The sequence below is a fragment of the Pongo abelii genome, chromosome 9 (genome assembly GCF_028885655.2).
Source record: "Pongo abelii isolate AG06213 chromosome 9, NHGRI_mPonAbe1-v2.0_pri, whole genome shotgun sequence".
NCBI classification, from domain to species: Eukaryota; Metazoa; Chordata; class Mammalia; order Primates; family Hominidae; genus Pongo; species Pongo abelii.
This window is the reverse complement of record NC_071994.2, coordinates 66,414,816-66,440,095: the sequence shown is the minus strand read 5'-3', so window position 1 is coordinate 66,440,095 and position 25,280 is coordinate 66,414,816. Positions and strand designations below refer to the sequence as shown.

Below are 25,280 nucleotides of genomic sequence, written 5' to 3'. Positions count from 1 at the left end.
ACAACGTGAGCACCCTGATCCTGAGGGAGACGCCTTCTAAAGTGGCTCACTGTGATTTCTGCCTCCTGGTATTCATGCCCTTGTGTAATACCTTCCCCTTGAATATGGGCTGGACCTAGTGACTTGCTTTTAATGAACAGAACATAACAAAAGTAATGGGATGTCACCTCCAAAACTAGGTTAAAAAAATTATGACTTTGGTCTTACTGGTGCTTTCTCACTTGTTCACTTTGATGAAACCTGCTGGAATGTTGTGAGCTGCCCTGTAGAGGTCCATGTGTCAAGAACTTCCAACAGCCTGCAAAAAACTGAATCCTGCCAATAGGAGTAAGCTTGGAAGTGGATCCTTCCCTAGTGGAGTCTTTTTTTTTTTTTTTTTTTTGAGACGGAGTCTTGCTCTGTCGCCCAGGCTGGAGTGCAGTGGTGCAGTCATGGCTCACTGCAAGCTCCGCCTCCTGGGTTCATGCCATTCTCCTGCCTCATCCTCCCAAGTAGCTGGGACTACAGGCACCTGCCACCATGCCCGGCTAATTTTTTGTATTTTTAGTAGAGACGGGGTTTCACCGTGTTAGCCAGGATGGTCTCGATCTACTGACCCCGTGATCCTCCCACCTCAGCCTCCCAAAGTGCTGTGATTACAGGCGTAAGCCACCACGCCCGGCTCTAGTGGAGTCTTGAAATGACTGTAGCTCTTGCTAACACCTTCATCGCAGCCAGTGAGAGACTCTGAAGCTAAGCTCCACCTGATTCCTGACATATAGAAACTGTGAGGTAATAAATGTTGATGTTTTAAGCCACTAAGTTTTGGAGCAATTTGTTAAGCAATAGGTAACTAACACAGCCTTAGTTTCTTCATCTCTAAAATGGGATTGATAGCTTACCTCGCAGAGTTGTTATCATGATTAAATGAAATACATATATAAAGCATCTGGCATCCAATATGTGATCAAAAAGAACAAAACAAAAAAGTTAACTATTATTAACTCAAGTCTACTAAAAATCTCTACCAGGGAATATTGTGTTATAACATTGTTAGTATTAAAACAATGATATTTGATAAAGCTATAACATTTTACATAGGGATTTTACATGTATTACATTATTTGATTCTCAGAGCAGGGCTGTAAAACACAGAATAAAATATTATTCCTCTTAAAAGAGAGGAAGAAACTGAGGGTCAGAGAACTTAAGTGACTTGAACAATGGTCCAGACTAGAAAGTGTCAGAGCTCAGAGTCAAACCTAGTCCCTTTCCCACCACTAACATATCGATACTAAACATCCATTTAATGAACTATTAGGCATCAGGCATTATTTTAGGCCCTGAGAATACAGAGGTGGATAAGAAAGTCAAGGTTCCTATCCTCATAGATCTTACATTCCCTGTTCTACTCTATAGAATTGGAAATAACAATTTAAACTTTTCATTAAACATTTCTTTAGTCTGAATAACATGTTTTAAAATATTTTATGACTTGGAAATGCTACATTAACTTTGTTCAGATTCCTAAGTCCATTTCACTAGCAGTGATGTAATACAAGGCAGAGGCATGGTTGTATGTTTCAGTGTTTGACTGGCTAAATACCAAGTAAATGCTCCATACATACACCAAACAATTGTTCATTGATTTTCACAATAGAGTTTGTGTCTTGAACTTCAAGCCTTAACAAAGGTTTGATAAGCACTATTCATCTCTCATGTTCTTGCATAAAGTTTAGTTGGTGAAATTCTGCCTTTTTTCCTAGAGTACAAAATTAAGCAGGAATAGAATAGGTAGAGTTTAGGGTGCTGCACTATTTAGGAATTGCTGGAATTACTTGATGCATGCAGGAAAAATGTGAGAACTTCATAACTGGTAGCCAGTCTATTGTGAAAATATTATTGTAGTAGGACTCAAAACAGACTAGAGTTCTATATTATATTTGACTGGATACTGAAGCCTGAGAGCAGCTCATTTTCTAAAATAAGTACACAGTATGACTGTCAGAAGTGTTTCCCCCACTCCGAAGTCTTTTTCTGAAAAGGAATGTTGGCTAGTCCTTCAACATAAATGAGATTAAAAAAGAAAATGAAAAGGGATGTCAGCTTAGTTCCTGATGACAGCTGAGTGGCCAAATTATGGTGCTTTGATAGACCATAAATATTTTAAAAAGCTGAGATGGGTATTTGCAAAGTGAGTTTCTGTTAAGGTACATGTATTCTACAGCCATCTTCACTCCTGCCTTTCAAAACAGGCAGTTGGTTGAGGGAAAAAAAAAGGTGCATAAATGTTGCTGAATGAACCTGGGAAAATCTGTCAAGAATTCCAAAAACTTTTGAGACTTTGACAACATACCATTTTTTACTTCTTAGAGTATAAGAAGTGATGTCTAACCTTTACATTTATACATCTAAGAATAGCAAAAACACTTTGCATTTTAAAGGCCTCCTATAAAGTCCCAAAGTGCTTCCGGAAGGTTAGGTGATTCTTCCATAGCTATAAAATGGTTGTTAATTGCCTAACAACTAGGAAGTGCCCTGGAAATCGATATCCAGAGTGATCCTTAAAATATTATTTTAGTAGCATTGAGAAAAGCCTTGAAATAAAATCTTATTCTGTTATTACAAGCTTACTCAGTGCTATATTATTCAGATCAGGGTTCCCCTTACACACTTTGGGCAGGATGATAGGGGCTACTTCTCTATATGAAGTCTTGAAATCATATGATTCAAGATGATTCAAGGTGGAAGGAATTTAAAAATTAAAAAAATAATTCCAACAGTGAAATTCCTAAGGGTGAGTCTTTGCTCTTCTACCCACTAAGAATTCTGGCTTCCTCTTCCCAAAAGAACAGAAGAGTGGGGAAAGATTTGTGACAGCCAAAAGGACATGGTGTAGCAAGCCAACTTGGAAGAGTTACTAGAGATGGTTTAGCAAATATGCCTTCACTCAACTAAAACAAAAACAAGTCAAATTTGGGCATTTTTTATAGATCACAGGCTTTTATCAATGCACTACACTTCTTTATGACAAAAGGTTAACGACAATGATTTTGCATATTCCCAAATTTGGATAGTTGTCCAATTTAACAGTCTCAAGGAGCCTAACATGGTGCTGTGTGGGATGAAGAGGTTCAAAGTATGATCCCTGTCTTAAAATTAAGATACAGAATCTTCCAATTAATATGTATATTTTCTAAAGTGGGGTCCTTAAACTGCTGGATCTCCTCAGAAGTCTTTTGAGGGTCCCAATATCATCCAAGCTTTGAGCTTCTCAAAAGAAAGGGTATATGATACTAATAGGTCTACAATTCTCGTTATCCAACAGCTCTTCCCTCAATTCCCTCATACATTTGTAAATACTCCCTAAAGGAGGTAACCTAACTCTCACCCCTTCCCCGTGTTTAAGAACCACAGTGGCTTCCCAACACAGTTGAAATAAAATCCAAACTCCTTATACTGGCCTATAAGACCCTGAGTGCCCTGCCTCCTTCCTACCTACTGACAATTTCTATGATGCATTCCTCACACACACCTCACTCTTTCCTGCAACAGGGTATTTGTAATTGCTTTCTTTCCCTCTGGAATATTCTTTCCCCAATCTTCATTTGATTGGCTCCTTCTTATTACGGAGATCTCAGCTCAAATGTCATTTCCTTGACCTTCTTAGATCACTCGCAGTAAGGACCCTCCTTCATTTACTCTCTTTTGAAAAAATTTCCTTGTAGCATTTATTATTGTCTGTCTCTCCCAGTAGAATGTAAATTCTTTGAGAGCAAACACATCTTTTTTGTTTCTTGGTGTTGCTATAGATGTAGTCTAAATTTGTTATTTCTTTCAGCATGCCTGAAATTTTAGCAAGTTAGAGACAAATGTAGGCACTCAGGTTACCACATAAGGCCTCTGCCCTCTTCGTTGTGTTGTGGCTTTAACCACTAGCTGGGTAGCTAGAGTGGCATTATTCTTGCTCTCACATACACAGGACACTTATCTCTTCCTTAAGAGTGAGGAAGCATCTTTTTTTAAAGCCCCCATACTATTGCCCTTGCTTTTCTCTGGTTTGTATTGAGTCACATAGTATTCCTGGACCAATTCTGTGGTCAGAGTAATACTATACCTCCAGTAGGCTTTTATCCAGGTTTCTCAACAATTTTTCTAAGGGCAATTGCATTACACTCACCAGTGTCTTTCAAACAGTGGTCCATAACCTGAGAATGAATTAGGAAATTAACTCTTGGGTTATAACCATTACTTAAAAAATTAACTAGACTATTAAATTTGAAACTGCTTAACATATATGATGAGTTAATACTGTTTTATGAAACTTTGGTGTATACACACAAACACACCTGGATCACCATATAAAATCTACTTGTGGATTGGAGTCAAAAAAAGCTTGAAAGCTACCATCTTAGACAAAACAGGTTGACTCCTAAAGCTGGAGTAGGGTCAGCTTCGGATTATGTAGGGAAAGAATGGATACCTGAAGTAAAATCAGGGTATGATTTAGAGGAGGAAAATACATGCTGGGGAGATAGCTAACAATTTCCGCTACAGCCTGCTTGACACTTTAGTTACTGGATTCCAATACGGTCATAACCAAACATTTTCATTTCCCCTCCAATGTCTTCTAAATTTCAAAGTATTTATCCATTCCAAAAAAGCATTTCATTCTTTCAATCCAAGTATCCATGATGAGGCAACTCATACATTTTATCATTTGGTTGGTGGAAAGTGTACATCTTATCACCCTAATCTTTACTTATGTTTAAATTTTGATCTTATGTGATAGGAACTTTAGAACTCAGTCCATTCATTTATTTATTTTTTTGAGACAGGGTTTCATTCAGTCACCCAGGCTGGAGTGCAGTGATGCAATCAGAGCTCACTGCATTCTCTATCTCTTGGGCTCAAGTGACTCTCCTACCTCACCTCCTGAGTTGCTAGAACCACAGCCATGCACCACCACTCCTGGCTAATTTTTTTATTTTTATAGAGACAAGGTCTTGCCATGTTGCCCAGGCTGGTCTTGAACTCCTGGGCTCAAGCAATCTTCCTACCTCAGCCTCCTGAATAGCTAGGACTACAGGTGCAAGCCAGCATGCTCAGCTAATCCTCAATTTTTTTTTTTGTAGAGATGGGGTCTTGCTATGTTGCCCAGGCTGGTCTTGAATTTCTGGCCTCAAGGAATCCTCCCACCTCAGCCTCCTGAATAGCTAGGACTACAGGTGCAAGCCACCATGCTCAGCTAATTATTATATTTTTTGTAGAGATGGGGTCTTGCTATGTTGCCCAGGCTGGTCTTGAATTACTTCTGGCCTCAAAGAATCCTCCTTTGGCCTCTCAAAGTGTTGGGATTACAGGTGTGAACAACCACGCCAAGCTGAGAGCTCATTCTAGTTCAACATCTTTCACTTAAGAAACTAAGGCCTAGAGAAGGGAGTGAACTTACCTAAGGCAGTTAATTAGTAGCAGAACACGTCTCTTGACACCCACTTAAGAATTCTTTCCATTGTACTAATTAACAGTATACTTATGCCAACTTTTAAAAATAAAGGTAAACAAACGTGTAAGTTCCAGAGGCAGCTAGGTTTACATAGCTGACAAATTCTTTCAAGAATTGTAGGTGACTTATATTTGGGGCAGCAAAGCTGCATTTTTAAGGCAACAGGGGAATTTATTAAAGAAATGCTGCTGGCTGGTGGCTCATGCCTGTAATCCCAACACTTTGAAAGGCTGAGGTGGGAGAATGGCTTGAGGCTAGGAGTTCCAGGCCAGTCTAATACCAAGACCCAGTCTCTGCAAAAATAATAATAAAAAAGCTGGGCATGGTGGTGCATACCTGCAGTCCTAGCTGCTCAGGAGGCTGAGGTGGGAGGACACCTTGAGCCCAGGAGTGAGGTTACAGTGAGCTATGATTGTGCCACTGCACTGCAGCTGGGATGAGAGACCCTGTCTCTAAAAAAAGAAATATTGCTTTTGAAGTGTTTGAAGGGCAAAGACTAGTTACTGCCTTATCTGTTTAAGTGAGGTTAAGGCAACCAGCATGCATCACCACACACAGCTAATTTTTGTATTTTTTTGTAGAGACAGGACTTTGCCATGTTGCCCAGGCTGGTCTCGAACCTGTGAGCTCAAGTGATCTGCCCATGTTGGCTTCCCAAAATGCTGAGATTAGAGGTGTGAGCTACTGCACTAGGCCAAAGTTAATTTTCGTAATGTTACATATAGTAGGAATTGTGTTTTACCTTAATACTTCACTTTTTAAGCTAGGAAACTCAATTCACTGTTTACTTTTTATATTATTAGAAATTTACCAAAATTTTTGCATGACAGCATACCTACAAACAGCTTATGGTGTATTTTTGTACGTGGGGTGATAGGGCAAGACTAACTTATGAAATAATCATAATTAAGAAATCAAGGCAATTTCAATTATTGTAAATATAGGGATTAAAAGTGGGAAAGTCCTTTTGCGTTGGACACAAGAGGGGAATTTTACTGTTTTATGCATCAGTTGGAAGAGTAGCTATCATTTGAGGGTGCCATGAGAATATAATTTAGTCCCCAAATAGCTCTTCCATTTATTAAATGGAATGCTATTCATTTCTTCCTCTAAGAGTTGTTCTCTCTTTTATGTGAAAGGGTTTGTCAGAGGTTTCCCTCCAGCTCCAGAGAGTGCTTCATTATTACAGTCTCAGGGACATTACAGTGGCAGAAGGGTAACCAAAGCGCTTTGGAAGTTTGGAAGAAAGGGAAGCTGGCAGTGCTTGTTACTTGGTTTCCTTTGGTTTTATTTAGAGGAAAAAAAGCCAATTCTGAAGGGTAGGTAGGGTTTAAATACAAAGGAAAAGAATCTTCTCTTTGGGATTCAGTCACGGTAACTACATTTAGGTTAGGGTAATCTAGAACTAGTTGCTATCTGGAACTCGACTTGTCTGTTGTCCACCAGACCCACCTTCGGGTGCTAAAAGTCCATTCTCACTAGCTGTGCATGGTATCCATAATTTAGTCCTGATACGTTACAGATGAGGTGAACAGCTGGCATCAAGAACCAAAATGGGTAGGGTCAGCTTTAAAAAGGTCTAGTAGCAGACAGCAGGGTCTCAGTTAATGGACTTGGACTTAAGAGCAGGAATCCAGTCTCCAAGGAGGTTAGGGGAAAAGGACTGGAAAACAAGAATGGTTTTATATTTTAAGAGGCTGACATCTTGGACAAATAATCTAATCAAGGGCTCGAACTCAGCAATCGCAGGAGTCTAGTTACCAGGCTTGAAGGTATATGCTGGACACAGATATTAAGGAACTGCACATCCTTCTCAAACTAGGGTATAATTCTGGGACTAGTAAATAAAAAGCATTGCATATATAAGAAATTATGATACATCTTCTAAGGAATTAGTAGTTGACAGCAATTTACTCTATATTTTACATGAAAATAAGCAGTCCTATTTTAAATTAGACAGCCAATTTCGGTGAATTTAGAAGTAAACACAAGACTTCAAAGAAATGTCCAGATTCTAGTAGGCAGTTTCAGGCTGTACTTCCAAATCACTGTTTGTCTTAGAAAAGTTCAGAAGGCAATGATGGGAAAAGCACTGTATTTGGCAAAGACTTATTTTAAACTAAATCCTGCTAATTACCTATGACCTAGGTCAAGTCCAAAAATGACTGAATCCCATAAGATTGTTGTAAAGATTATAGATCAATACAAAGCAACTATTAAAGTGCCTGACAGGCTGGGCGCAGTGGCTCACGCCGGTAATCCCAGCACTTCGGGAGGCCTAGGTGGGCGGATCACCTGAGGTCAGGAGTTCAAGATCAGCCTGGCCAACATGGTGAAACCCCATCTCTACTAAAAATACAAAAATTAGGCCAGCTGTGGTGGCTCATGCCTGCAATCTTGGCACTTTGGGAGGCCAAGGCGGGTGGATCACCTGAGATCAAGAGTTCGGGACCAGCCTGGCCAACATGCAGAAACCCCGACTCTATTAAAAATACAAAAATTAGCTGGGTGTGGTGGCACGTGCTTGTAATTCCAGCTACTCGGGAGGCTGAGGCAGGAGAATTGCTGGGCGGTGGCGGGGGGGACTGAGGTTGCAGTGAGCTGAGATCATGCCACTTTACTCCAGCACAAACAAAATTAGCTGGGGGTGGTGGTGCATGCTTGTAATCCCAGCTACTTGGGAGGCTGAGGCATGAGAATTGGTTGAACTTGGGAGGCAGAGGTTGCAGTGAGCCGAGATCGCGCCACTGTAATCCAGCTTGGGTGACAGAGCAAGACTCTGTCTCAAAAAATAAATAAATAAATAAAATAAAGTTCCTCACAGATACATAAGTGCTTAATAAGGCAACAAGGGGGAAAAACCTGGGCTAGAAGTACGTAATCTTGTTGCCTTGGATCAGGAAATGTCCCATGGTCTAGTAAACTGTTGAGTCTCCAGAGAATAAAAATCCAGATTAGAAGTGTAGATTCAAGTTTTAACTGAAACATCGTTGGACATGGCAGAGAACTAATATATGCTGTACACCTATTCCTGATCATCTACTGTTAGGAGCTTTATATTTATACATTCACATTTAATCTTGATAACAACCCTTCAAAGAAGGTGTAATTGTAATTTTATAGATGAAACAACTGAGGTTCAAGTTCAGATTATGTACCTTACAAAGTAGGTACTTGAACCTAGTCATTTTACCACATTCTGCCTTAATGGTGGGGGGGTGGCACCGCTACTCCCTAAAATGGAAGTTTCAATAAATGAGATTAAATAATGGTTATCTACAGTAGTTCTTGACTACAGGAGTAACATAAATATTTAACACTGAGTTGGTGAACTGTGTTGCATGACGTGATGTAGGAAAAGTAGCCCAGAGACAGGAAATTCAGTCAGGAAATTTTTACAGTATTATAAGAACAAACTGATTTCTGGTCTAAGCATCTCTGACTACAGTAAAGTCTCATTAATTTATACTGCATGTGGAATTTACAATATCTATATAGGAACTGAGAAAAAAACAAAGTATCTGAAAATGCTCTTCACACTTCATCCCCTCTCCCTCAATAGTTCAGCCTGAATCATAAAACTATGACATTCCTCAATGACTTCTGCATAATGGCCACATTGAACTCTAGTTAATAGAATAAGTGAGCCAAAAAACCCAAAGGGTAGCAGTGTGTACACCTGCTACCATACCAATCAATGAATGTAGGAAATCCCCTATTCCATTTTTTGTTGGTTCACTTTCACCAACATTTTTTTTCCTTTACTGAGCATCTAATTTAGTAAAGTCTTTTTCCAGATAATGGAGACACAGATTTGGATAAGACTCGATAAGACTCTCTAAGAGCTTAGTCTGAAAACATTGGGAACCATGAGACCATCAAGTTCACAGTTGAGACAGACACAAACATTAAATACAAGTGTGAAACAGCATCAAAATAGGAAGATACAGAGAATGAAAGTACCTACAAGTCAAAGTTTTGAAGCAAATAGGAGCCTATCAGAAAGTAAGATGGGGACAGAATCGCTTTTTGAGACCTGAAACGATAAAACAGTGTGATATGTTTAGGGAATGGCAAGAAGTTCCATGGGACTGAAGAGCTGCAGGGTAGACATGGAAAGATTGGTAGGGATTAGATCTTGAAGAGATATGTTAAGGGACTGGGACTTTATCTTGTGGATCATTATTTCCCAGTTATGATCATGGAACTCTTTAAAATTACAATGTAAAGAAATACCAATAATAACACAATATGTTTAAAATTTTTGATTCTTTAGCTTTCTTAAAATCTAAATAGTATAAAAAAATTGAATCATTTTATTTAAAACCCCCAAATACCAGAGATGAAGTAAATCATCTTTTATTTTCATCTTACATTTGGTTATCATGAGACATGCAAACTCCTCCAATTTTAATGAGAACAGTGTTTTTGTGTCTTTTTATCACATATCCGCTTAATATTAGGTGTAATGTTGCTAAGTCGGATTCGCATATGAGGTGCAGCATCAAGTCTTTTCCTGTATTTTGTTTTTGTTGCAGCATAATATGAAAACCCCGTTTCACACAGGTGCATTGTAGCAAAAGGAAGAAGTACACGCACTGCACGCCTTGCAATGCTTGGGTATTCCTGAATTAGGCTACTCCAAAAATCATTTAGTGAAAGTTCACTAAAATTTTGCTTCACTTGAGAATCAGATGTTAAATCAATCAGGCTCTCATAGTCCCGTGCTACTAATGAAGCTGGTTTAACAGTAACTGTAAATGGATTTCTAACCCAAGCATTATTGTCATTTGTTACAGGAAAGTATTTTAACAGAGTAGAGCGCAAACCCCTTAGGTGCTGCACAATGGCACTGCAAATATCTTTATCAACTGTAGAATTAATTTCAGTCAAAAAATCACTGAGTGTAGGAAAACAATCAAAGTTTTCTTCTTCTACAGATGAGGCCCAAAATTCCAATTTTCTTAACAATGACGACATTTTATCAAATACTGTAAAAACGGTCACATTTTTTCCTTGCATTGACAAATTAACTTCATTTAATTTAGTAAAAATATCTGCAAGATATGCAAGTCTTAGCAGCCAAGATGAATTTGTTAAACAATCAGATAGTCGAAAAGCAGAATCCATGAAAACCAAAAGTTCACGACGAAGTTCAAAAAGTCTTACAAGAACTTTACCTCGAGAAAGCCACCTCACCTCTGTATTTAGAAGAAGTGCTGTGTGCTGAGCACCCATTTCCTCACATAAAATTTTTAATAGTCTGGATTGATGTGGTCGAGCTTTAATATAATTGATGATTTGTACTGCCTGGTCTAGCACATTTTTTAGAGATGTAGGCATTATTTTAACTGCTAGTGCATGTCTGTATAATAGGCAGTGACTACTGGTGCTTTCGGGAGCCACATATTTTATTAAGGTGACAGCTTCGGCAATTTTCCCATCCACTGCCCTAGAAGCATCACTACAAACATCAACACATTTTTCCCATTCAATTTCATGTTTCTGCATAAAACTGTTGATACAGTTGAAAATTTCTTCACCGGTAGCATTACTTTGCAAAGATTCACACAGGAGTAGGTCTTCCTCAATAGACTTATTAAACCTATAACGAACAAACACAAGCAGTACAGCAAGTCCTGAAACATCAGCTGATTCATCTAGTTGCAGTGAAAACCCATCACAAATTTTCAGTCTACAAACAAGCTCTTCTTCAATGTCAGCAGCTAGATCCTTAATTCGACGTGCAACAGTACTGTTTGATAGCTGTACTGCATCTATTTTTTTACTATATTGTTCATCAAACATCCGCATCACTACATCTTTTGCACAAGGTTTGATAAGCAATTCTCCAATAGTATGAGCCTCTCCACTCAGCGCTATATGGTAACTTACATTGTATGATGCTTCTGTAGCACTTTCATTATCTGTATTCACAATTTTAGGTGTTGGGGGTTTATTATTTTCAGGTGAATCGAGATGTTGCTTGAAAAAGCTTATGTCTTTGTCTTTATATGCAGCATGTTTAGTTTCCAAATGTCTTCGAAGCTTACTAGGGGCTAAAGAGCTATTTGATAAAATTTTCTTACATAATACACACTGAGCATGAGGTGCATCTCTATTTCCGAAGTAAGTAAATCCAAAAGACAAATAACTTTCATCATATTTTCTTCGTTTTGGTTTTTTACTAAATGTTATTTTGTTGGAATTGGATATAAATTTGACCCTGGAAAGCTCACCTTCTGATTTCTTAGAAACTGAAGGTTGCAACTGTTTATCTTCACTTTGTAATATTCCAACCTTCTGATCATTTGATTCAGATACAATCTGATAACAGAAAGATTCCACTTCTTGTTTAAGACTTCCTTGTTTTAGCAACAGATCCATGGGCAGTGAGTTTGTGGTACAAAACATGGTTAATTTAGAATAGACATTGAGTATCGCAAATGTGTTGAAATTATAAGACAAGATACAAAGAAGAGGAGCAATCATCAAAGAGATGATATACAGCAACACATCAGTTAATTTGTAAATGCTGCCTATTCATCAATGCGCAGATGGAACATCATACGTTCATGTATCAGGTGATCTCTCATGCGACTTCCTGGTGCTCTCAGGTATGGTACACCTTTTCTTAAAGGTAGATTATCACATAAAAATAAAAGCTATAGAAATGAGTTTAGCAGTCTTAATCTCATATTTAAATAAACATATTAAAATCAACCATAAAAAAACTAATATTAGCATCAATCTTTTTCTCAAAACATTTATTAACTTAAGAATATTAATATTCTATAAAACATAATTTGGGAATCACTGAGCCAAGAAATTATTAAGAGTTGTTATACATATTTTTAAGAAAGGGACCTTGAAGAATATGTCCCATGGCAGGGGTTGGCAGACTTTTTTTGATCAAGGGCCATATAGTCTCTGTTGCAACTACTCAACTCTGTGGCTGTAACATGACAGCAGCCACAGACAATACATGAAAGAACGGGCACAGCTGTGTTCCAATAAAACTTTACGTACAAAACCAGACAGCATGGGCCATAATTTATCAGCCCTGTCTCATGGTATGCAGTATTGTGAAATCTCTTTTAGCTTTCGATGCCTACTGCCATTAGATGTATTAGTTGTTGATACTATTATATATCTGAAGTCCCTTCAGGGCTAGCAACAATTCTGAAGAAGTGAATTAAACACACACACAGTTCCAAGTTTTGTGAGATACATAATTCTACTGTATCCTAAATGCTATGTGTTAACAATGAAGAATAAATTGTATATCAAAAGTTAGGTACTGTTTCTCTGGACTTAAATTATATAAATGTTTATATTCTCCAAATTAAGACTCAATGAAAGTAATGTATATTTTTACAGATTACTCTGCATTCTATTTACACAACAGGTGAAGACTTAACCAGGACCTAAAAAAAATTATAAATTCTCATTTAAGAGGTTTATTTCTCATATAATAAAACAAATCAAAATTAAAAGGATAATGCAATCTAAGGACTGCTAAAGAATACTATTAACTCCATAAATTAAGGCATATAAATTATGTCTGTCCAAACATAGCTACTTTTGATTTAAACTTTATAACCTGGCTATAGAGTAAGTTCTGTATTCTCATGTTAGATCTTGAGTCAAAATGGTTCTCCTATTAAGGGATAGAGGGTAAGTAAGATACCTGAAATAAGGTGTTCTCCTTTCTGTAATCCCTCTCTCCACCTTGGCAGCTTGAAATGCACTCTTCAAAAGAATAAAATTAAGGGATGGGGTGGGAAGGGGATTACCCAAAAGCCTAGAATGAGAAAAATTAAAATTAGACATAGTAACAAGCAGCACTAACTATAAACTCGTAAGATGGGTTTATTCTTTCTGGATCTAAGCAGTGAAAATGATTCTTTACTGCAATGCAGATCCTGGACTGAAAGAGAAGACACCTAGCACAGTAAAAATTCTAACATTTTCATCCTGTTTAATATCTTGGCAATTTAGGTGCTTTGAGATGTTCCCCCATCTACTGACTTCATAGAAACATGTTAAAACAACACTACCACCACACTTTCAAGAACTTAAAACTAAGCCTAATTTTTAAAAGTACAACCTCATCAATGTCTCTAAAACTAGGCCTTGAATCTAAAATGGAATTATACATAGAACTATTACATGAAACAGTCCTTTCACTACAATCATTTTTAGCCCGCCAGTGACCAATCTCCTCAGGTAAACAATGTTTAACGACTGATGATTGTTTACTGTATGCCAATTACTGCTAAATCCCTCATATAGATTATCTCATCTATGAAGAGACAAGGATTATTAATAACCCCACTTTAGAGATAAACAGACACAGGTTAACACATCTCGCTAACACCTCTTGTAAGTGAAAAACCAAGTTCAGCGCCCAAAAAGTTTGACTGCATGGCCCATGTGTCTAGCCATTACTTGAGTGCTCCTGAATACTTTTAATTCCCCAACTACTAAAAATTCTGGTTACTAGGAGTTGGGTTATGCAGAGAAACGGATGAACAATGGGTTAAAACTGCCAGAAAGTCGAGGGTCTCATACTAGCAACAGCATAAAGCCCTACTTCTTATTGGGAGCAAAAAAGCAGATTCTCCTTCCACAGTCTCCTTTTGGATTCTGCAACGGAGAACTTTGTGGAGCTGCTGGTTCACGTAAAAGATTAGGATCCCTCTCGTTGCCAGAGGACACAAAAGAGTAGGAAGCTTTTGTTTTCAGAAAGGAGGTCCTCAACCCCACCTCTTCAAAGGTGTTTCCCCGAATTTCTCGAGGACAAAGAATCTGGACTTCTTTGAAAGTAAAGTTTCCTTTTCACTCCCTGAAGAGCGAGGAAAACTTCCGTCTTTAGTCTCCTTCCGGTTAAACTGACAAGTATCACAATCCTTTCTCTCCTATCTTCGGGCGGTTCCGGCTGGGAACAATACCCTCAGGGTCAGGAGGGCAGGATCTGACTGCAGGCCAGCCAAAAAGGTGGCAACAGATGCTCCAACACCTAAATGCTTTTTTAAACGGTCACCTGGATGTGCAGCCAGGGCCAACGATCCCTCAGCTCCTCCCTGTCACAGGTGCGCGCTGCCCACAGATTGCCACGACTGGGGGGCTCCCTACCAGTCGCAGCCCACCCTCGCCTCAGGACTTCTCTCGCGTCCCTGGGCGGCCGCCTCCGCTAACGACCACAAGAAAACGTCTCAGCACCCAACACCATCTCTCTATTTCATCTCCATCAGCGTTGGAGAGAACGGATTTCGCCGCGGCTGGGCTGCACAGCAGCGCCGCGCTCCCCAGCAGAGCCCGCGACCGCCATTTTAGGCAGTTCCAGGAAGCGGCCATTTCAGAGCGCACCGCTTAGCCGCGGCGGCGGCTCTGCTCCTCACCTTCACCGAGGCCTGAACAGGGTCAACAGCCAGTCGTCGTGGACTGGAGGGGGAGGGGAGAGAGGGAGGGGAATGAAAAAACAGAGAGGAAAGAAGGATTCGGGGACAGGGTGATGCTCTCAGCTCAGGGATATCGCCTAGGCCATCTCCATAGAGATCCGATTCGCGGCTGGCGCGGTCGCTGGTCTGAAGATAAATTTAGCACTCTAGAACACCCGAACCCTACAGTCTTCACGAGCGACTCTGCCGCCGCCCAATCAGCGCCAGATTTGCGTCCCGCCACCAATCCGCGCTTAGTAGCGGGGCGGGACCAAAGGAAAGGACCAAGCTCGGTTGAGGCGCGGCCCAGCCGCAGCCGCAGTCACAGCCGCAGCAGCAGCTGCCGTGCTACCTTGGTGATAACGGAGCGGCCGGGTAGGAAGCAATTGTTCTCAAACTTCACTAGCTCCGTCGGCGCGGACGCTTGTCGAGAATGCAGATTCCTGGTTACTGCCAGATACGGTTGGTGATCTTGTAGGGCTGGAGTGGAACCCATGAATCTGCATTTTCATCATTTCTGGCCCTCTGCCCGGACTGGGGTGATTCACGGGAATTCGTAGTGGCCCCAAAGGAGCACGCAGAACCTCGGCTGCTGTGCATTTGTCACCTCTTTTGTTCCCGGAGGCCGCACCCCAGGTCCAGTTTACACAGCTGCCAACTCCTTTTCTTGGTTCCCACTGGAATCTGGGAAGAAAACTCGCCCTTTGCTTCTCCGCCCCACACCCGACGACGGAGTGTCTAGGGGTCTGGTCGGCCTTGGCTGTGCGGAGGGCTAAGCCTGACGAGCGGGCGCTGATGCGGCGCAGACCCCGCCAGACCTCTTGGGTGGCCCGGGATAGGCTGGGGAGCCGCGGGAACAGGACTGAATAGGGAAAGCGGCCCCGCAGCGTCCACGGGCAAGCTGAAAGTCAGCTTGATGTCTTTGCATCACAGTGGCGCCCTCCCCGCAGGAACGCCCGGCCGCCTGCACCGAACGTTTGTCTGCAGGGAACGGCCAACCCACCCTGAAATACTCTTTTTGTGGGCTGCAGCTTTCGGGTATTTTAAGCCATGGTTCTGTGCCCTTCCATGTTTTCAAAAACACCACAGCCAAAGGCTGCGGGTTGTGTGCTTTCATTTTGTGTTAAGTTCTGTGGTGGAGACCTGGAGTCTGTTTTTCCAAATAGGCACCTTGAAATACATACGCTTCTTAAGGGGGGAAAGTACGAGTAGGTCCTATTATTTGCAATGTTTTAGCCTTTCCAGACTCCGTACAAATGACTAAATGAAGATTGGATCGTATTTTCAGGCACTGCACCAATGATAGAAAATTCCCAACTTGGGGTCAAAAGCAAGGGCAGCTTTCGTTTTTCTTAAATATGCTTCTGATCAAATATCTAAAGTGTTGAAAGAAACCTAACCCTTAATAACACAATTTACAGGAGTGCATAATTTCCTAGGACTGACATTTAGTTCCAAATGTTTTAAAGTCAGTTACAACATCATCTCACCCTATAGTAAGCTGTCCATATATTCTCATTATTATTTTTAAGTTATTTCTGTTAAATCAGCTTCATTCGAACTTTAACCATAAATGCATAAATCGTTTTTGGGAAGGGGTACAGTCTCGCTTGAAGAGCAAAGGATTTTATATTGTAATTGCAGGAGTTGTCTCGCTTCAGAATAATATTGGAATAATATATTTTCATGTTTCATATTTTAGAAAAAACTTTTACATATGTGCTCCCAAACCAATCTTTTTTTTATTTTTTATTTTTATTTTTTTATTATACTTTAAGTTCTAGGGTGCACAACGTGCAGGTTTGTTACATATGTATACATGTGCCATGTTGGTGTGCTGCACTCGTTAACTCGTCATTTACATTAGGTATATCTCCTAGTGCTATCCTTCCCCCCTCCCCCCACCCCAGGACAGGCCCCGGTGTATGATGTTCCCCACCCTGTGTCCAGGTGTTCTCATTGTTCTGTTCCCACCTATGAGTGAGAATATGTGGTGTTTGGTTTTCCTGTCCTTGCCATAGGCTCGCAAACCAATCTTTACACATCTAGTTTACATCTTCATGAAGAGGGAAGACCCAAAATATTAAACTGTTAGGCAGAATAGTGTTTAAATAAGTACATCTAAAGTTTAGGAATTAGGTCCTGATATGATTTGACTCTGTGTCCCTACCCAAATCTTATATCGAATTTTAATCCCCATGTATGGAGGGATTAAAGTGATTGATTATGAGGACGTTTTCTCCCATGCTGTTCTGATAGTAAGTGAATTCTCATGCGATCTGATGGTTTTATAAATGGTAGTTTTTCCTGCGGTCTCACATGCTCTCTCTCACCTGCTGCGGTGTAAGACCTGCCCTGTAAGACGTGCCTGCTTCCCCTTCCTCCATGATTGGAAAATTTTGTGAGGCCGCCCAGCCATGAGCAGCTGAGTCAATTAAACCTCTTTCCTTTATAAATTACTCAGTCTTGGTATTTCTTTATAGCAGTGTGAGAATGGATTAATATAGGGCCCCAAATCTGAAGTGTCTCATAATTAAAGTTCATGAAACTTAACTTTTTTTGTAATCGTTTTGTCAAATTATTATAGAATGTTGATGGGACAGATAAGAAAAAATACAGACAATGTAGAACTCAGACCAGTAATACATAGCTAGCATTTATTGAATACATAATGTAGGCCGGGGAGCTATTGTATACACTTTTTTTGTCTTTGATTTTGTTTTTTTGAGTCAGGGTCTCACTCAGTTGCCCAGGCTGGAGTGCAGTGGCACGATCTTGGCTCCGTGCAACCTCAACCTCCCGGGCTCAAATGATCTTTCCACCTCAGCCTCCTGAGTAGCTGGGACTACAGGTGCATGCCACCATGTCTGGCTAATTTTCGTATTTTTTTATAGCGATGGGATTTTGCCATGTTACCTAGGCTAATCTTGAACTCCTGGGCTGAAACGATTCACCTGCCTTGGCCTCCCAAAGTGCTGGGATTACGGGTATGAGCCACCAGGCCTGGCCTATACACTTGTAAATGTATTAAGTCTTTTACTGTTCACAACAATTTTATCAGATGATTAACCTTATTTTACAGATAAGGAAATTAAGCACAAAGAGGTAAATAATTTTCCCCAGTTCCAAGAACTAATTAGTGGCAGAACCTGGATTAGGTGTGATGCTGGTTGTGGGAACTACAAACTGTGTTTATGTGCATACTTGATTTATATTAGGCAGAAAACTATTGTGAATAATATTACAGTAATGTATTAGGTAAGGAGGCTGAGCCTTACCATTAAAAAGGACTCAGTATCTCTCTCAGTTCTTGGGGTAAAAAAAGGACTCAGTTTGTTAACCTGTGGCTCAAGTCAAATAATCGCTGGAAGTAGTAACATGAATTGTGACTGAAACCCCAAATTTGCAGCCTCAGTTGCTGTAGGACATCTGAGATGACAATTGTGTTCACGTTGGTTTTATGAGTTAATTTGTGTTGCACTAGGTTTTCCAGAAGCAGATGATGAGACAGAAAACTATGTAGCCAGTATTGTAGGTCAGAGTGTATCACCCTTACCTTTATACTCCTCCCATCCTCCCTCAGTTACTAGATGTGGGCTGCCCTGGGAAGGGCATGACTGCAGCTGAGGTCCCAAGCAGGGCAGAGTCCTTGCTTGAAGGAATATCTGAGTGGCGCATCTTCATGTTGACCACAATTTGGAACCTTTAATATAAAGATGGTAAATTAATATAGTTTAATGGTTTTTGTGAAAGTTATCATTATTGGGGTATTGTGTTCTTTGTCAGCCTTCGAGATATATAAAACATTTAAGGGAATTTCATGACCACATGTATGATTGGTTTATTGGTATTATATTTGCAAGAGTTATGTGTTTATAAAAATTTCACTGGCTAGATGTTAGATATATTACATTTGTAATTGTAGTTTAAAATGTCTAAGAAAATGTGATTAGTTGATTATGCAAATGACGTTAAATATTTAAGGAATATTTAGTCTGTTAAATTGAACCATAGCAGAGCATAAGTGAAAGTGACTGTTCATGTTTTTATACAAAAATTATGAGATTTATAAATAGACATAATATTTATACATTGAGCTTAAAGGCTTGTGAAATACAATTGTACAATTTCGATATATTTTGCCTATGAATAAACAAACTAATGTCAATTATTAACTTTTTTCTTTTTTTTGAGACAGGGTCTCACTTTGTCATCCAGGCTGGAGTGCAGTGGTGCCATCACAGCTCACTGCAGCCTTGACCTCCTGGGCTCCAGCAATCCTCCACCTCAGCCCTGCGCAAGTAGCTGGGACTACAGGTGCCAGGCATACACTACATACAGGTGTATACTACACCACGCCTGGCTAATTTTTTTTGTATTTTTTGTAGAGACAGGGTTTCTCCATGTTGCCCAGGCCTATCTCAATCTCCTGAGCTCAAGCAATCCTCCTGCTTCAGCCTCCCAAAGTGTTGGGATTATAGGTGTGAGCCACCAGGCTCAGCCATGTCTGACTCTTTTTCTCTTGATAGGCCCTATCTGCATGGCAGTATGGTGGCCTCTGACATCCCAAAACTTACGGAGAAAGCATGTTCCCCCAACTACATTGGAAGAAAGGTTTCATTCATTTTGGGGTTACATCTGTGAAGTAAATACATTGGCCAGTCAAGGAGTGCTCTGAATGGCCAGCTTGGGAGACATGTCTCCTTCAGTTTTGAGGACATGAGTTTTCTGTGCCACCAGAATTTCATGGAGCAGGTGAGTGAGCAGTGCCTAAAAGAAGGGATTCTGGGCAGATGGAAAAGTGAGAGATACCTACTAAATTTCCTTTCCTTGCCCCTTATATCTGATCAGCCACCAAGAACTCCTTGGCCAGGCATGGTGGCCCACGCCTGCAATCCTAGCACTTTGGGAGGACAAGGCAGGAGGATTGCCTGAGCCCAGGAGTTCGACACCAGGGCAAGATAGCAAGACCCCATCTCTATAAAAATAAAAAATATGTAAATAATACATAAAATAATAATAATAGGAAAAAGTCCTCCATTGTTCTAATCTCTAAGACCAACTTTCTCTCCAATTCTTCTGCCATCACTCTAGGCTTACTATCAATTTCCTTAACCAATCTCTTAGCTACCAGACAATTTCTATCAAATTTATCCTGCACACAGAAAAGCACTTTATCTAAAATACAGACATTAAAGTCTTTTTTTTTTTTTTTTTTTTTTTGAGATGAGGTTTCACTGTTGCTCAGGCTGGAGTGCAGTGGTGCCATCATGGCTCACTGCAGCCTCAACCTCCTGGGTTCAGGTGATCCTCCCACCTCAGCCTCCTGAGTAGCTAGGACTACAGGCATGCGCTACCACACCAGGCTAATTTTTGTATTTTTTGTAGAGATGAGGTCTCGTCATGTTGCCCAGGGTAGTCTTGAACTCCTGGGCTCAAGTGATCCTCCTGCCTCAGTCTCCCAAAGTGTTAGGATTACAGGTATGAGCCTACTGTACCCAGCCTAAAGTCATTTTTTTACTCAAAGTTATCCCATTGTTGGGGTGATCAACTCTTTAACTGGGCATTTAAGGTTTTCATTAAACTGGTTTTGCTTTTCTTTTTTTCTTTTTATAGAGACAGAGTCTTGCTATGCTGCCCAGGCTGCTCTCAAACTCCTGGGCTCAGGCAATCTGCCTGCCTCTGCCTCCCAAAGTGCTGGGATTACAGGCATGAGCCACCACACTGACCCAAAACTGGTTTTGCTTTTAAAATTTGTTTTTAATGTTACACAGTGACAGTGCTAGGTGGGAAGTAAGGCAGCTATGGACAGGAATGTCTGTAGCTCCCTCTCGTTAGCTAGTGGTCTTGTGATGTGTAGTTTACTTGTCCTGGCTTAAAGGCCCAAGTTTGAGGTATTCTTTTTGTTGTTTTGTTTTAATTTTAATTTTTATCCAAGCAATGCAAGCATAGAGTTTAAAAATTCAAGTAGAACTAAAAGTATTATAGACAATAACAAAAAAACATTTCTTGGCTCCTTCTTCAGATGCAATCCCTTGCAACATTTTATGCCATTCAGGAGTTCCAGACCAGCCTGGGAAACATAGCAAGACTCTGTCTCAAACAACAACAAAAACAAATCCAATAACTCTTAGGTTTGTGAAAATTGTCAGAATCAAGATAGAGTCACTAGTGTGGGGGAAAAACAAAACAAAACAAAACAAAAACAGACAAATAGAACCCCGGAAGCCCATTAAGAGAGGATTCTCATGCACAGATGCCTGCTAACAAAAACTGTCACAAAACACTGCAAAACCACGACCTTGCACAAACGCTGTCAAAATCTTACACAAAAAATACTTCTTCAAGGACATCTCCCCAGGAACTCCCTGTGCAATCTTGGGCTGGTGTCACCCTTGTTACTGATCTTTGTAGCCAAAGATAATTATCTCAAAATAATTATTATAATCCTCCACACTTTTTCCTTTAAAAACCTTTGTCTTCCCTTACCTCCCTGAATGTGCACATGGTTTACTATGGCACACATATTCCCACTGGAATGCTTTATTCCCAAATAAACATCATTTTCTTCTAGAGAGCCTCCCTCTGTTATTTAGATTGAAAGATTAATACTATTGTTTTTAGTTTCCACTTCCCTGAAGCAGGAAAAAATTTATATTCCTCTACTTGTGTAAGAATTTGCCTATGCAAATGTTAATTGGCTCTATAGTTACTAATTATTCCAGTGATATTTCAGTGCCCCTTTCAGATAAATGATTTGGGCAACTCCCCAACTGCTCACCTTTTAATCCAGATCTGGTTGTGGTTAAAAAAAAGAGCAGGAATATACAAAAATTAATTGGGCATGATGGGGTGCAAGCCTATAATCACAGCTGCTCCGGAAGCTGAAGCAGGAGAATCTCTTGAACCCAGGAAGTGGAGGTTGCAATGAGCTGAGATCACACTGTTGCACTCCAGCTTGGGTGACAGAGTGAGACTGTCTCAAAAAGAAGGCCAGGCGCAGTGGTTCATGCCTGTAATCCCAGCAGTATGGGAGGCTGAGGCAGGCAGATCACCTGAGGTCAGGAATTTGACACCAGCCTGGCTAACATAGTGAAACCCCGTCTCTACTAAAAATACAAAAATTAGCTGGGTGTGGTGGTGCACGCCTGTAGTCCCAGCTACTCAGGAGGCTGAGGCAGGTGAATCACTTGAACCCAGGAGGCAGAAGTTGCAGTGAGCTGAGATTGAACCATTGCACTCCAGCCTGGGCAACAGAGCGAGACTCCGTCTCAAAAAAAATAAAAAGGCAGGATTGGTGTGTACAGCAGGTACAGCAGAAGGTGAAGGAGGGCAGTTCACTCAGAAAAGAACTGTGGCAGATATTGCAACATCTCTAATGTAATTCTCTTTGATTTATAAAAGGCTAATCACTTTGTTACTTTAAATCATGAAATCATGACACACCTCACAAATAAATGTCATATACTCCTTTTCTAGACACTGCAGTTGAAACTGTTGGTCTAGAAAATAAACTAATTATTGGGCCCCAAATTGAGAGGCTTGAATATTACAAATCAGACACTTTCTCATATTTTCGGGGAAAAGGACAGGTTTACTTGTATTGAGAACCCAAGTTTCAAATAATAATAATAATTTAATTAAAATAATTTTTTTGAGATGAGGTCTCTGTCGCCCAGGCTGAAGTGCAGTGGCACAATCTTGGCTCACTGCCACCCCCGCCTCCTGGGCTCCAGTGATTCTCCCACCTCAGCCTCCCTGGTAGCTGGGACTTCAGGTGCCCACCCCCACTCCCAGCTTTTTTTTTTGTATTTTTGGTAAAGATGGGGTTTCACCGTGTTGCCCAGGCTGGATTCAAACTCCCGAGCTCAAGTGATCTGCTCACCTTGGCCTCCCAAAGTGCTGGGATTACAGGTGTGAGGCACTGCACCTGGTCCATTAATAATCATTTGTCTGGAACTTATACAGAGTACCTTCATAATCTCTCTCTCATTTGAAACTTGAGACAACTTATTTAATTAAGCAGGGAGGTATTTTCATCCGTATTTACAAGGAAGGAGGAATCTCAGGTTTAGAGAAGTTGATGGGTTTATGCAAAACTATATACAACATATAGTTTTTGGAATAGGCAGTGCTTGGATCAGTTTTCCTGATTCAGATCAGTGTCTTTTATACTTCCTTTTCTTAAAGTTTTCAGGATTGGGATAATGCAGTTACAGACTACTTCTGCTAAGTTATTGATCTTGGGCTAAATAATATAGTTAGAACTGTCATTTGGAAAAATAGTATGTTCTTCCAGAGTTGCCCTCTTATAGAAGGTGAAAATTAATCTTACTCCCTTAACTTTCTCGGGAAGGTTGATGTTAAACTTTTAAAAGCCACCCCTTTAAAAAGAATGCTAGATATAGACAATTTTTAAAGCCAAAGTGAAGGTTTACAAGTCATTTAAACACTTAATTACTTGGGGAGAGACTGAAATGCCAGCGGATGGGGTTATTTATAGCACTGTGCTGAGAGCCAGTATATATATTTGTTTGTATTAGAGTGGAATCCTGGCTCTAGATCATTTCCTGACTTGTTTGAGACTCTGAGCAAGTCATTTATTATGTCTGTATTTTGGAATTATAGCCTTGCCTCAAAGGTGTGCTCTGTGATTAAATGAATTTGTATTTGTAAATCTTGTTTAAATTTCTCTGATGAAAGGCATATCAGTGTTGATAGCTGTGGAGGATAAGAACGCTGACAATAATAACGAGTATGATAATATCAGTGCCTTGAATTTATGCAGTATCATTACTTCGAGGCTTTGTGTGCCTTCTATGTAGCATGTAGTCTATAACAAAAAATTGTAATTACAAACATTTCACAAGAAATCATTCTTATTGTGATTTTTTTTTACTTGCAGAATTGAGCATACCACAAAAAAGTTCTCATTTTGTGTCCTCCCATCCCATTCTCCTCACTAACCAAAGGTAACCACAGTTAATTGTTTTTTATATATCCAGATGTATATGTATACATATTAGTGTATATGACTGATATAAATATTTTATAAATTATTCCACAATTTATAAAATATTTATAATATTTTGGCCTTATCAATATTTCTTGAAGAAATTTTCATGTCAGCATGTAAATCTTTCTAATAGGTGCATAGTTTCCCAGTTGATTTATTTAATCATTCCCTTATGAAAAGATTCTTGAATTGTTTCTAATTTTTCAACATTAGCAACAATGCTACAATGAATGTCCTGTATATACATCTTTGCACATCTATGTGTGTACTTCTGTAGGTTAAATTTCTAATATGGCTTAAACTTTCAGGCTGAAAGGATATGTATTAAATTGTACCCCAGAAAGCCTTACCAGTGTACACTTCCATAAATAGCACACAAGAGTATCTTTCTCCTATGGTCAACATTGCTTTGTATAGTATCAGTCTTTATAAATTTTGCCATGAAGATTAAAAACTCATTTTAATTTTCTTAACTACCAATGAGGTTGAGCATCTTTTTGTAAGTTTATCAACCATTTGCATTTATTCTTCTGTGAACTGCCTGTTCAGAGGCATTCCCATTTTCCCTCTGGGGTGAGTTTCTGTTTCTGTTTCTCTTTCTTTCTTTCCCTTTTCTCTCTTTCTTTCTTTCCTTCTTTTCTTTTTTCTTTCTTTTGTTTTCTTTGCTTTTCTCCTTTTCTTTCTTTCTTTCTTTTCTTTTCTTTCTCCTTCTTTCTTTCCCTCCCCCCTTCCTTCCTTCCTTCCTTCCTTCTTTCCTTCTTTCCTTCTTTCTTGACAGGATCTCACTCTGTCACCCAGGCTGGAGTGCAGTGGTGCAGTCATGACTAACTACAACCTCAATCTCCTGGGCTCCAGTGATCCTCTTGCCTCAGCCTCCCAAGTAGCTGGGACTACAGGCGCATGCCACCATGTCTGGCTGATTTTTATTTATTTATTACTTCCATTTTTTTGTAGAAACGAGGTCTCACTAAGTTGCCCAGGCTGGTCTGTGTCTTATTGATTGTAAAACCTCTTAAAATATTTTGATTATGAATACTGGGTTAGGTATGTTTCCCACGTCGCTGTTACATTGTTATCTTTTTTCTTGCTGAAGAAAAAGTTTTTAATATTTATGAAATCAAGTCTGGTGTGGTGGTGCACACCCACAGTCTCAGCTGCTTGGGAGGCTGAGGCGGGAGAGTTGCTTGAGCCCAGGAAGTTGAGACTGCTGTGAGCCATGATGGCACCACTGCACTCCAGCTTGGGTGACAGAGCAAGACCCTGTCTCAAAAAAAATAAATAAAATTATGAAATCAATCTTTTCATTTGTCAGGCTTTTAAATAATTTTTAAAAAGG

The 25,280-nt window shown here is 39.9% G+C and overlaps 2 protein-coding genes across 12 annotated transcripts in view; one reads left to right on the top strand and one right to left on the bottom strand.

The window, feature by feature from the left end:
* Positions 1-9,828: 9,828 nt before the first annotated feature.
* Positions 9,829-15,301, bottom strand: ZBED5 (zinc finger BED-type containing 5). Of its 2 annotated transcripts, none has more exons than XM_002822029.6 (3): positions 14,890-15,301; positions 13,176-13,289; positions 9,829-12,118 (listed from the first exon to the last, which is right to left on the bottom strand). In XM_002822029.6, exon 3 carries the CDS (start codon positions 11,975-11,977, stop codon positions 9,896-9,898), a length of 2,082 nt encoding a protein of 693 aa, XP_002822075.2. In that variant the 5' UTR covers positions 11,978-12,118; positions 13,176-13,289; positions 14,890-15,301; the 3' UTR covers positions 9,829-9,895. The 2 variants fall into 2 exon arrangements, with proteins under 2 accessions (XP_002822075.2, XP_003777858.2); XM_003777810.4 differs by having other exon boundaries at positions 9,829-12,150; positions 14,890-15,072.
* The window catches only part of LOC100939714 (uncharacterized), a 52,551-nt gene continuing 42,273 nt past the window's right edge, over positions 15,003-25,280 (top strand). For 5 of the 10 annotated variants that reach the window (XR_008511226.1, XM_054524656.2, XM_054524654.1 and 2 more), the window contains exons 1-2: positions 15,003-15,390; positions 23,834-23,900. Coding sequence is in view for 9 of the 10 variants with exons in the window: in XM_054524656.2 (XP_054380631.1) it covers positions 15,003-15,390; positions 23,834-23,900 (455 nt within the window). In the remaining variant the exon portion in view is untranslated. The remainder of the gene's footprint in view (positions 15,391-23,833; positions 23,901-25,280) is intronic. The other 5 variants (XM_054524661.2, XM_054524658.1, XM_054524660.1 and 2 more) reach the window with 2 other exon arrangements.

Bases quoted from the DNA above. Each gene is read 5' to 3' on its own strand.
- ZBED5 (XM_002822029.6), bottom strand. From the start codon at position 11,977: ATGATTGCTCCTCTTCTTTGTATCTTGTCTTATAATTTCAACACATTT.